A 12,778-nucleotide genomic window follows, 5' to 3' on the forward strand; every position below is an offset into this window, starting at 1 on the left:
GTGCTCTTGCAAGAGGGAGTGAGCGCACATCCTTCCACTCTGCCATCTTGAACCAATCTCTGTCCCTCATTTTCTTTTTTTTTTTTTCTTTTTTTTTTTTGTGGTATGCGGGCCTCTCACTGTTGTGGCGTCTCCCGTTGCGGAGCACAGGCTCCGGACGCGCAGGCTCAGCGGCCATGGCTCACGGGCCTAGCTGCTCTGTGGCATGTGGGATCTTCCCGGACTGGGGCACGAACCCGTGTCCCCTGCATCGGCAGGCAGACTCTCAACCACTGCGCCACCAGGGAAGCCCTGTCCCTCATTTTAAATTCTGAAATTCTGGACTTGTTCCAAGTCCTGGGAATTCCACCTCCTCAAACACTGAACTACAGAAAATAAATCCAAGGGGGCAGTTTGTGCTGTGACCATGGTAGAATGTGTGTTTTTTCTTTAAAGGCTATTTAAGTGCATAGAAACTATGTCTTTATTTTCTCAGATCCGAGCCATTCAAGTGCTGGGTTGGGGGTGGTTGGGTGGGTACAGGGGCATGTACCAGTCTCCACATCTGCCATGTTCAGGGGACTACTGTCCTCATGTAGCCACTCTGATCCCTGCCCTGTTTTCCAGATGGCTTTGGGAAATTGCTCCTGGCCGAGGCCCTCCTGGAGCAGTGTTTGAAGGAGAACCATGCCAAGATAAAAGACTCTGTCCCTCTGCTGGAGAAGAGTGAGCCGAAGATGAATGAAGCCAGAAACTATCTGAGCAGTATCCTTAATCACGGGAGGCTGCCGGTAAGTTGTAGACCCCCCACCCACCCAGCCTGGAGCTGTCTCTCTTCTCTCCTGCCTCGTCTCTGCTGTGAGGACCTTCTGGGGTCATTTGATCACCTGAGCAGCAAGTTTCCCTTAAGGGTTGGCCTGCCCTGTTCAGTACAGTAGCCACTAGCCACATGGCTTGTCCAAACTGAGCTGTGCTGTGAGTGTGAAACACACACTGGATTTCGAAGACTTAGTGCAAAACGCAGAATATAAAAGAGCATCAATTCTTTATATTGATTACATATTCAAATTATAATATTTAGAATATATTAAATAAAATGTATTATTAAAATTAATTTTACCTATTTTTACCTTTTTTAATGTGACTAGAAATGTTTACTAGAAAAATCTAAATTACACTTGTGGCTTGCACTTGTGGCCCAAGTTATATATTTCTATTACACAGCATTTGGTTGACCTAGTTTGTGCCTGGTCCTTTGGCTTCTTTGAGGATCTCAGGGAAATAAAACCTCAGTGAATGTAGGATCTAGTTGGAAACAGGCAAACATTCTGAGTTGGCTAGCAACGGAAGCACTCCATAACATGGCAAGCCAGTTGGAGTCCACGTGCACTTATTGAGCAACTACTATATGCAGGGCACTGAGGGGCAGTATAGAGGGAAGTACAGTTACAGCTTTCTTTAGACCTTTACTGCTCAAAGCATAGTCCACCCACCCGCAGTATGGGCATCATCTGGGAGCTGGTTAAGAATGCAAAATCTGATTCAGAACCTGCATTTTAACAAGCTCTCTTGATGATTCTCAGGCACTTTCAAGTTTGAAACTGTTCTCAATTACCATGTATCCTAAACTATAATAGAAATATGGGTATGTCATTAGAGACCCAAAGGGGAAATGATTTTTCAAGAGATGTTCCAAAGTAATATATTTCCTGACCTAAATATTTTATTGCAGCCTACTATGTGCAAGGCATTGTGTTATGTACTTTGAGGGCAATAAAGATGAGTCCAGCATGGACCCTGCCCTCAGGGAGGTTGCAAGGCTACTGGGAAGATAGTCCTATTAAAAAATTATTCAGGGTGTACTGTGACACATGCTACAGGAGTAACATACATGGGGAGGCAAGTCTGAGGGGGACACTCCCTGGGGTGAGGTGGGGAGTCAACTCAGGATTATGGTAGTGCTGGAATTGGACCCATCTGGGGGCTGGACTTTGAAGGAGGTTAGGATATGGACATACACAGATAATACAAGGCATTCCAAGCTACGGAAGCAGTGTATAATCAAAGAGCTCCTCTTAGAAGAATTTCCTTAAAGTATGTCAGTTAGCAAGAGTGTAAGGGACTGGTGTGTAATTGGTGTAAAGGGACATTAGGGCGAGAGAGTGGGACTGGAACAGCAGGCCAAGAAGTGGGGGGCATTTTCTGTAAGCAGTGTGGGGAGACTATACTGGAAGTTTAAGGTAACTGCATTTAGACTCCTTGACAGGGATTATTGTAGCTCTGGGAGGTTTTGTCTCGGATTAAAATAGCTGCTTGACCCTGAGCCTGTCCCCTGATATCCTGGGCCCTCCAGTTCCTCATCTGCCAATCAAAATGGTTGGACTTGATTGATGGGTCTCAAGCTTTTCCCACCAAGACCCTTTTAATTTTTTTCTTTCCAGTAGACACTACTATATATTTAAAAATTCTTTTTTTTTGAGTTTTGGGGTGAACTTGATTTTCTTTTTTTTTAAAATTAGTTTCTGCTTTATAACAAAGTGAATCAGTCACACATATACATCTGTTCCCATATCCCTTCCCTCTTGCTTGCGTCTCCCTCCCTCCCACCCTCCCTATCCCACACCTCCAGGCGGTCACAAAGCACCGAGCTGATCTCCCTGTGCTATGCGGCTGCTTCTCACTAGCTATCTATTTTACGTTTGATAGTGTGTATATGTCCATGCCTCTCTCTCGCTTTGTCACAGCTTACCCTTCCCCCTCCCCATATCCTCAAGTCTATTCTCAAGTAGGTCTGTGTCTTTATTCCTGTTTTACCCCTAGGTTCTTCATGACATTTTTTTTCTTAAATTCCATATATATGTGTTAGCATATGGTATTTGTCTTTCTCTTTCTGACTTACTTCACTCTGTATGACAGACTCTAGGTCTATCCACCTCATTACAAATAGCTCAATTTCGTTTCTTTTTATGGCTGAGTAATATTCCATCATATATATGTGCCACATCTTCTTTATCCATTTGTCCAATGATGGACACTTAGGTTGTTTCCATCTCCGGGCTATTGTGAATAGAGCTGCAATGAACATTTTGGTACATGTCTCTTTTTGAATTATGGTTTTCTCAGGGTATATGCCTAGTAGTGGGATTGCTGGGTCATATGGTAGTTCTATTTGTAGTTTTTTAAGGAACCTCCATACTGTTCTCCATAGAGGCTGTACTAATTCACATTCCCACCAGCAGTGCAAGAGAGTGCCCTTTTCTCCACACCCTCTCCAGCATTTATTGTTTCTAGATTTTTTGATGATGGCCATTCTGACTGGTGTGAGATGATATCTCATTGTAGTTTTGATTTGCATTTCTCTAATGATTAATGATGTTGAGCATTCTTTCATGTGTTTGTTGGCAGTCTGTATATCTTCTTTGGAGAAATGTCTATTTAGGTCTTCTGCCCATTTTTGGATTGGGTTGATTGTTTTTTTGCTATTGAGCTGCATGAGCTGCTTATAAATTTTGGAGATTAATCCTTTGTCAGTTGCTTCATTTGCAAATATTTTCTCCCATTCTGAGGGTTGTCTTTTGTTCTTATTTATGGTTTCCTTTGCTGTGCAAAAGCTTTGAAGTTTCATTAGGTCCCATTTATTTATTTTTGTTTTTATTTCCATTTCTCTAGGAGGTGGGTCAAAAAGGATCTTGCTGTGATTTATGTCATAGAGTGTTCTGCCGATGTTTTCCTCTAAGAGTTAGATAGTTTCTGGCCTTACATTAAAAATTCTTTTTAAAATAAAAATGACTCGGGCTTATTGTAAAAAAAATTCACTAAATAAAGAGTTTGAATAATAAATACCTCCTTGTTTCCACCCCTACCCCCATGCCCACTACCATCCCCAGAGTTGAGTGCTGGTCACCATTTGGTGTGAATCCCATATGCTTTCTTTGTGCATTAACAAACACACATACACATGTGTGGAGCTTTCTTTTCTTATTAGTCATAGGATTCATATTTGTCAAGATGCTCTTTTGCACTGAAAACTTTCACTTGGAGCTTTCTGCATGCCAGTACCTCATTCTTTCTATTGGCTGAATGCTATCCACGTGTATTATTGTGAAAACTATTTTGTCTACCATATCACATTTATTAAGTACAAATTTTACCATGCTTGGGAGTTCCCTGGTGGCCTAGCAGTTAGGATTCTGGGCTTTCACTGCTGTGGCCCGGGTTCAACCCCTGGTCAGGGAACTAAGATCCCCCAAGCTGTGCGGTGCGACCAAAAAAATAAAATTAAAAAATGGGGCTTCCCTTGTGGCGCAGTGGTTGAGAGTCCGCCTGCCGATGCAGGGGACATGGGTTTGTGCCCTGGTCCGGGAAGATCCCACATGCCACGGAGCGGCTGGGCCCGTGAGCCGTGGCCGCTGAGCCTGCGCGTCCAGAGCCTGTGCTCCGCAACGGAAGAGGCCACAACAGTGAGAGGCCCGCGTACCACAAAAAAAAAAAAAAAAAAAAAAAAAAATTAAAAAATGGCTAGCAGTTAATTTTAAAAATTTACCAAAAACACAACAGCAAAACCATTCCATCTTCTATAACCATCACTCCATAAAAGAAAAAACAACACTGAAACACAAGACAGATGTGTTTAAGAATTAAGGGTAACATTTTAAATAGTATAACTTTAGCTTTAGAAACATTCACCACATTGTCCTTAATTTTCTGCCAGCTTGGTGGAAGCTCTGTTGTCAACCGTCTTTGATCCACCAGGAACCACTCTGAGCTACACCCTGTCATCTTGCCCTGAAACGTGTCCTGAGCTTAGCTGCCCTTTTCCCCCTTTATAGTAGGACAGGATAATAATAATAATTACTCATGGCCTGTGTTTATCTAGCTCCTTTCTAAAGAAAAGTTCAAAGCTGTTTTCTGGACTTTGCCCTATTAATGCTCTTGGCATTGCTGTGCTGGGAGTTGAGGGGTGGCTGTTATTTTCTCACCCTCAACAATGGGGAAAACCAGGCCAGAGCAGGGAGGAAATGTGCCTGTGGCTTGAGACCAGGGGAGCAGGGATGGCAGAGCTGTTGCTCACCTTGAGGGACTGTGGACCACATGCCTCTGGGGGTGTGTGATCTGTGGCCCTGGCCCAGGGTGTAGGCAGCCTGTTTGGGGAGACTAGCAAATCCCCTTGAAAAATTCAGCCTTTGAGAGTTAATCACTAGTCAGCAGGTCAGGCATGCAGGGGCCCAGTGGGTCCACTTGGTAGAGACGTTGTAGGAGGTCAGCAGAAGAGAGCTATCTGGTAGTCAGGGAGGCTTCTAGGAGGAGGTGGGCCTGAGCAAGGCTCCGAAGGATAGAGGAGGATCTGGATAGACCAAGGGGAAGGGAAGGCTCTTCTAGATGGGGGCTTTTGTGAGCAAAGGAAGAACGTGTATTTACAAAAACCAAAGACCAGTGAGGAAGGAGAATTTGGCTTTGCCGTGTTCCATTTCTCTTCATTGGCTTCTGAGAGGGCAGTAGATGGCGAGGAGTGGTGGACGCCTCCCCTGGGGTCACAGGTTCCCCAGACTCTGCTCTCCCTGCAGGGAGTCAGGGACAACACCTTCCTGTTGGTGACAGAGGCCGGGGTGCTGACCAGCGCTGCATCTCCTGGGAGCTCCGTGGACAGAATTGATGCTGTGTGGCAGGGGTGGCGCCCAGAGCCTGGCCAAGAGGGTGGTGGGTCGGCTGAGCACAGACATGGAGGTGGAGTGGCCTCAGAAGGTGGGAACTCTGGGCCCACGTCCAAGGCCAGGACTTTCAGGCAGGGCTGACCACACGTCCTTGGGCTCTGAGGGAGGCCCTAAGAGTCCTTGTATGGGGTGGAGATTTGGGCGTAAGCAGCACTTGATCAAGTAGGGGAAAGAAAACTGGTTTGAATGCAGGCACTTGATTCTGATGAGATGAGGGCAGTGGCCTCATGGGCCTTCACTCTCCTCCTGTCTTCTGTCCATGCTGCTGCTGTGGCCGTCTCCCCGCAGGGGTTCTGCTGCTTTGAGTGCGGGCTTCAGCTGCCTCACCTGCAGGACTCTTTCCAAGGCCTTTCACCTAGTTATATATTTGTACATATATGCATATATAGAGGAGCCCCCTAGTTATATAAGCTTTAGGCCCCGCGAAACTTGGCTGCGCCCCTGACTGCCCACTTGTGTTAAGAACAAGTGCCTGAACTGAGTGCCAGCCTTGGGCCGAAGCTTCTGGGAGCTTCAGGAGAGAGGAGTCAGGGCCAGTCTGCAAGCTGCCTGCAGTCTAGTTGGGGGCATAAAGTACACGCGCATGAAGCAATTAGGGACTCGTATAAGAATGTCACTAACAGAGAGAGAAAGACAAATACCATATGCTAACACATATATATGGAATTTAAGGGAAAAAAAGTCATGAAGAACCTAGGGGTAAAACAGGAATAAAGACACAGACCTACTTGAGAATGGACTTGAGGATATGGGGAGGGGGAAGGGTAAGCTGTGACAAAGCGAGAGAGAGGCATGGACATATATACAGTACCAAACGTAAGGTAGGTAGATAGTGGGAAGCAGCCACATAGCACAGGGAGATCAGCTCGGTGCTTTGTGACCACCTAGAGGGGTGGGATAGGGAGGGTGGGAGGGAGACGCAAGAGGGAAGAGATATGGGAACAGATGTATATGTATAACTGATTCACTTTGTTATAAAGCAGAAAGTAACACACCATTGTGAAGCAATTATACTCCAATAAAGTTGTAAAAAAAAAAAGAATGTCACTAAGAGCCACTACATAGGCCACGGACTGCAGGTGTGCAGAGAGGGGAGCTGTCCACATGGGTTTGAGGGTCGGGAAGGCTTCCTGGAAGAGGAGGGGAGTTCTGAGCAGGATCGTAGGCAAACCCTCATGGCTCGGTGAGAAGAGCGTTCATTCTCAGGTCCCCAGTGGGGGTGGGGCCGGGGTCTCTGGGGCAGGACCCTGCTGATGTGGTCCTTGGCCTTTCAGCCGCAGTACATGTGTGAGGCCATGCTGATCCTGGGCAAGCTGCATTACGTGGAGGGCTCATACCGAGATGCCATCAGCATGTACGCGCGGGCCGGGATTGATGACATGTCCATGGAGAATAAGCCCCTGTATCAGATGCGGCTGCTGGCAGAGGCCTTTGTCATCAAAGGTAGGTGTGAGAACCGGCCAGGTCTCCCCACCACTGTGCGCAGCTCATTACACTCTGGCCCCCATGTGCCGGGAGCGGGTGGCAGCTGCAGGGCAGCAGTGCTGTGTTGAGGGTGGGCCTGCAGGGCAGCGTTTAAGGTACTTAACCCCCGGGAGTGCCCAGGCACTGACCAGCCAGGTGGATGCCAGGGTAACCAACCACATCAGCACATGCCGACTGACGGCAGGTGCCCGGCGGGATGTCAGGTCAGAAGACTCAGGTTCCTGCCCTGGCTCTATCGACAGATAGTCACCTGACTGTGTGCCCTTGGGCATATAGCTCTTCACCTTTCTTGGCCTCAGTGGATTTACCTGAAAGACAGGGTTGTAATACCTGCCCTCACAGGGTTACCATGAACAAGAGGAATCAGTTGTGTAACCAGGGTGAGAAGGGCTTTAAAAGCGTGCCACCCATTGTTAGAGTGGCACTAGTGACTGGCGTTGGCTACAGATCAGGTGCTCGATGGCACAGAGCAGCCTGGCTTTCCTCAGGTATTTGCTGGGCACCTGCAGTGAGCGGCCCAGGGAGGCAATGCTGGGATCCTGTGATGGGCAGGTCAGAGCCAGTTCCCAGGGCGAGTGATGCTGTGGTGGGGAGCCAGGCACACAGGGTCAGTGATACAGGAATTTCATCATGGGCGCTGTGGATGCCCACCTGGGGAAAGAGTGCCCTTGAACTGACCCTGAAGGTGTTACATGGCAGTAAAAGCCCTCCCCCAGACTTTGTGCTTCAGGCTCCTTCTTCCCTGGATCCTTGAATCCTGGGATCACGGAGCCTGAGTGGTGGCTCTTGGTGGCAGTGAGGTCCCAGGAGCCCCTCTGTCCACACTGTTGCCAGGAATCTTGGATGTTTGATCATCTCTTTATTCCAGCACAAACCAACCCCCAGAGAAAAGTCTAGAAACACGTGTGACCCTGTGGGGATTTGGTGCCTGGCATTGATAAAGTATTTGTCACCTTCTTTTCTCTTATAGATGGGGACATTCTCCCATCTTATATACAGGGAAACTGAGGCCCAGAGAGGGGATGTACCTTACCTGGAGTTACCCAGAGATTTGTGGTGGATCCAGGATTGGAACCTCCACTCTCTGACATCGGCCTTGGACTATGAGTCCCCACTCCCACGCCTCTGTGTCCTTTGGGTCCTGGGAGATTGACTGTGACATCTGTGCAGGGCACAACCTCCTTTAACCATGGCCGATGGGGCTTCTTAAGAGCTGTTTGTCCACCTGTGGGTCCCTGGGTCCCTTTCCCCATTGAGAGACTGTTCACACAATCCCAGGAAATCTGCTGAGATCTTCCCCCAGACAGACCTGGTGCCAGCCTGTGGGAGGCAGGTGCCCATCTGGGCCAGTCCAGTGTGTGGGGTCTTCTCCCTTTGCTCTCTCATCCCCTGCTCTGTGCCCCCGGTACAGGCTGGTCTTGGGGGTGATCTTCATTTGGCATTTGGTGATCTTCTTTCTGGCCTCTTGGAAATCACTTATGCCATGGACTCCCGAACCTAACACCCTTTCTTAAGGCTCCTTTCCGGCACTTTTTCCTGTAGACCTGGCTCGGTACCTACTGCTCCCTGTCTCCTGCTCTCTACTCTTTCCAGCACGCCTCCAGCTTCTTGGGGGAACACCGGCCCGGTGGTCACAGGTGCTGCAGGGGAGGTAAGGAGCTGGGTGTCCCTGGCATGGGCTGCTCGGTCATGGGCTGTACTGGCTCCCCACCCCCCACTGACTGCACTAGGCTTCCCATTTGCTTGCCTCGTCTCTGCCTGTCCTCCCTGTCCTGTCGCAATGCCTGCACCCTGCTGCTCAGCATGCTGAGGTTCATCTGACCCTGTGTGTGCTTGAGACTGTGCACGTGGCCTCCAGGGTGTGCATGGTGTTGATTTTCCTGGGTTTGGTGGGCCCTGGTGTGGCTCCCAATGCAGAGAGTAGGGGATGGGGATGGCTGGTCATTGGTCCTGACTTCATTTATGAGCATGGGGCTTGTCTTCGTCTGCTAGGTTGCCATAACAAAGTATCATAGACTGGGTGGCTTAAGCAATAGGAATTTATTTCTCACAGTTCTAGAGGCTGGGAAATCCAAGATCCATGTACCAGCAGTGTTGGTGTCTGGTGAGGGCTCTCTCCTTGGGTTGCAGATGGCTGCCTTCTTGCTATGTCCTCACGTGACCTTTCCTCCATGGGTGCTCATGGAGAGATCCCTCTCTCTTTGCCTTCTTACAAAGCCACTAATCCCATCATGAAGTCCCCACCCTCATGACCTCATCTAACCCTAATTACTTTCCAAAGGCACCACCTCCAAATACCATCACATTTTGGGTTAAAGCTACAACATATGACTTTGAGGGGACACGAACATTCAGGCCATAAGAAGAATGGTAGCAGCAGCCTGCCACAGAGTTCACAGAATAATAACATATATTTATTAAACCCTCCGTGCCAGGTATGCCCTCATTCAGCCCACACAGTAACCCCCCTCCCTGAGTGGGTGTTCTCTTCATTCCCATGTTACAGCCCAGGAGTTACGAGTAGAGAGGTGAAGGGACTCTTGTGGATTTCACTGGAATTGGCAGAGCCAGGATTTGAACCCAGGCAGCCAGAGCTTGTAAACACCCCTTGATGCTGCTGCTCAGAATTCTAGACTGAAAGGAAACATAGAAATGATCTAGGCCAATTCTCAGGTTACAGATGAGAAGACTGAGGCTGGTGAAAGTGAAATGTAAGTTAGTTTGTGTGTGAACCAGAATGCCACCAGGCTGCCACCAGGCTGCCTCTTTTCAGGCTCTGTCAGAGATGCCAGGCAGCCTCCTGCGGGAGCCTGATGTGCCTTCTCCACAGTACTCGGCCTGGCTAGGCCATTACATCTCAGCTCATTTATCATCTTGCATTGTATTCTGCTCCATGGTTCCATTTGGTGCCTTCCAGTGGGGCAGGGAGTTGAGTTCTCAGGCACACCTGGTTGGCGGGAGGAGGGCGGGGCAGTGTGTCATGGTGGGAGGGGACTGAGCTGCCAGGCCTGGAGGCTCAGTGGGGGCTTGTGTATGGGTGTCTCAAGAGCAGGCTCTGGGTCTTTTCGCCCACAAAAGACATACTCAATGCACCTGCTTTCCCCTTCAGAGCAGGGAGACCTGGCAGGGTGTCCTCTGGCGGGTCACTCACAAGGACTTGACCTTGCTCTGAAGTCGTGGGGACATGGATTAGACCAGAAGATGCTTTCTGATTCCCAGGGAGGGCTTCAGACACTGTCTCAGGAGCTTGAGAGAAGGGGGCAGTTGAAGCAGTCGTGGGTTTCTCTTGCTTGAAGTGCAGAAACATTACGTGCACATATTTATATATTGCTTGGTGGGGAGGTGGGTGATATATGACCCTCCAACTTCTCCAAGGGGAAAAAGGTTATTGTCCATGTCAAGTTTGTTTAGAAACAATATGAACACCACAGGTTTTTCACTAAGATAGAAAAATAAAATAGCTTCACTTCCCTGTCTGAGCGAACTGTCCCCCAACATCACAGCTGGGCTCAGACTGACCTGGTCCTGCCAGGAGCGAAGGCCTGGATTTTAGGGCCTCATTTTGGCCCCCGGGAGGTGGGCTGGGCCCTGTTGGGGCCTCTGGCTTTGGAGGAAGAACTCCCTCTCCCCAGGTCCTGCCTCTAGCTCCTGGCTGCCAGGTTAATGGGTCTGGCCTGGCCTGTGGCTAGCTGCTCCCAAGTCACCTGCCGGCCCTGGCAGGGCTGAGGGCCCTTCTCCTGCCTAGCACAATCCCCCATTTGGTCCCTCCTCCCCCAGTCTTCCAAGCTCCTCTGGTATACCTGACATCGATGGTGTACCCAGAAACTTGAGGCGTGGACCCTTCGCCTCTGGAACCTGAGCGTATGATTGTCAGGGACGTGGGCGTGGTAAGGGTGCAGGATTATCACATGTGCACCACCCAGGAGTCTAGAAATGTAGACTCTCAGGCCCCTCACCAGATGTATTGAATCAGAATTTACATTTTAACAGCATTCCCAGGTGACGTGTATGCACCTTACAGTTTGAGAAACACTGCCCTGGAACTCTGGTTTAATAAATACTGATATTTGTTGGCTGGTGGGTTAACTTTCAGTTGATCTCTGTAGAATGGGAGGGAGTTGTTATATGCCCACTGTATGGATGGAGGAACTGAGGCTTGCCCACGATCGTGCAACCTGTGAATAGCAGAGCTTGGTCTGGTGGCCAGTGGTTGTCTCCCAAGCCTGAGTCCTGCCTATGACAGAGGACCCCTCCAGAGGGGTTACCTCCAAGATGCATTCGCACAGACAGAGGAGGGTATGGGACGTCCAGGAGCCCTGAGAAGGGAGAGGCAGGTTCCTGGCACTTACTGCAGAGCCTGGGGGCTGGCCAGGATGGATGATGCCTTTGGGCACTGTCATTCTGCCCCTGAGGGTAGCCCAGAGGGGGCCCTAAGTGGGCCCTGGGGACATGGGGGACTCTAGTAAGGTTAGACCCATAGCAGGGTTCTTTGGGGGGTCCTGGAGGAATCGGGCCTTTCCCGGGCCGCAGCCTTAGCTCCTGATGGGGTCCGATTTTCCTGCCCCTTCCTGCACTGCCTTCAGCAGGTGCTGAGAACTGCCAACTCCTATTGTCTGATTTGATTCTCAGCCGTCTCTGTTTTGATTTGCCCCACAGGCAAAAAGGGCCTGTTTGCAAAGCTGTGTCATTCCGAACAGCTGCCGGGAGCGCAGTTTGCCCCTTTCTGTAGGCCTTACTGTGGGCCCCAACATAGGCTAATTACCCTGAAATGTTCTACCAGATATCCTAAAGCTCCAGCCTTCGTGGCCCAAGGTCTCACCTCAAGACAAAATAGGCTGCATTTCAACTGGCATTGCTGCCGCCTTGTATCTGGAATTCCAGTTTCTTAGCTGAGAAATGGCAAAATCCTCACTCCCATACCTGACCTCAGCTCAGCCAGTCTTGCATTTCAGGAATTGTTCCTCCGACATCATGCTTCTAGGGATTGGTTTCTGTATAATCAGACTTACGGTTGTAATGACAAAAATGCAACCCCAACTAGCTGGAAAAGCAACAACCAAAAGGGGGAGGGACTGAAAATGTACAGGCCTATGTAACTAGTAAGTCGTTGGGGGCAGATAGCATCAAACATAGCTGGATCCAGGGACTCCATGTGTTGTGGTCTTTCTCAGCAGCTCCAGGTTTACGTGGTCCTGCAGCCTAAGCTCACAACCTCAGGAGGAGGGAATGCCTTGGGGAAGGTTCTCGTTGACCTGGTTTGGTCTCATGCCCACCCTGGAACCAATTTCAGTGACCGGCATCTAGGTGGCTGGTTTGGTACCCGGGGTGGGATTTCCCCACTTGAATCTTGTGGACCGAGCTGGAAGAATGGTTCCTCGAAGGAAAATCAGGGTGCTGTTACCAAAGTAGGTGAAAGGTATGGAGGGCAGAACCCCAGAGCTCAGACAGAATTGACTCTCCTTGGGCTACACCAGTAGTGACCAGGTGAGGATTTGAACTTGACTCTCTCTGTTTCTGGCTTTGGGGCTCATCCCCGATGCCCAGGGAGTACTTGTTTGACTGACACGCTCTGTTCCGGAGAGGGAAGTGAGTGAGACCCAGCT

General features: G+C 49.4%; 1 protein-coding gene across 1 annotated transcript in view; it reads left to right on the plus strand.

Moving 5' to 3' along the window:
- Window positions 1-12,778, plus strand: part of TTC7A (tetratricopeptide repeat domain 7A) — a 123,242-nt gene that overhangs the window by 14,718 nt on the left and 95,746 nt on the right. Inside the window, exons 2-3 of the mRNA XM_082641995.1 lie at window positions 607-770; window positions 6,965-7,133. Coding sequence (XP_082498121.1) covers window positions 607-770; window positions 6,965-7,133 — 333 coding nt within the window. The remainder of the gene's footprint in view (window positions 1-606; window positions 771-6,964; window positions 7,134-12,778) is intronic.

The sequence above is a fragment of the Mesoplodon mirus genome (assembly GCF_964341445.2).
Source record: "Mesoplodon mirus genome assembly, chromosome: 14".
Classification (NCBI taxonomy): Eukaryota; Metazoa; Chordata; class Mammalia; order Artiodactyla; family Ziphiidae; genus Mesoplodon; species Mesoplodon mirus.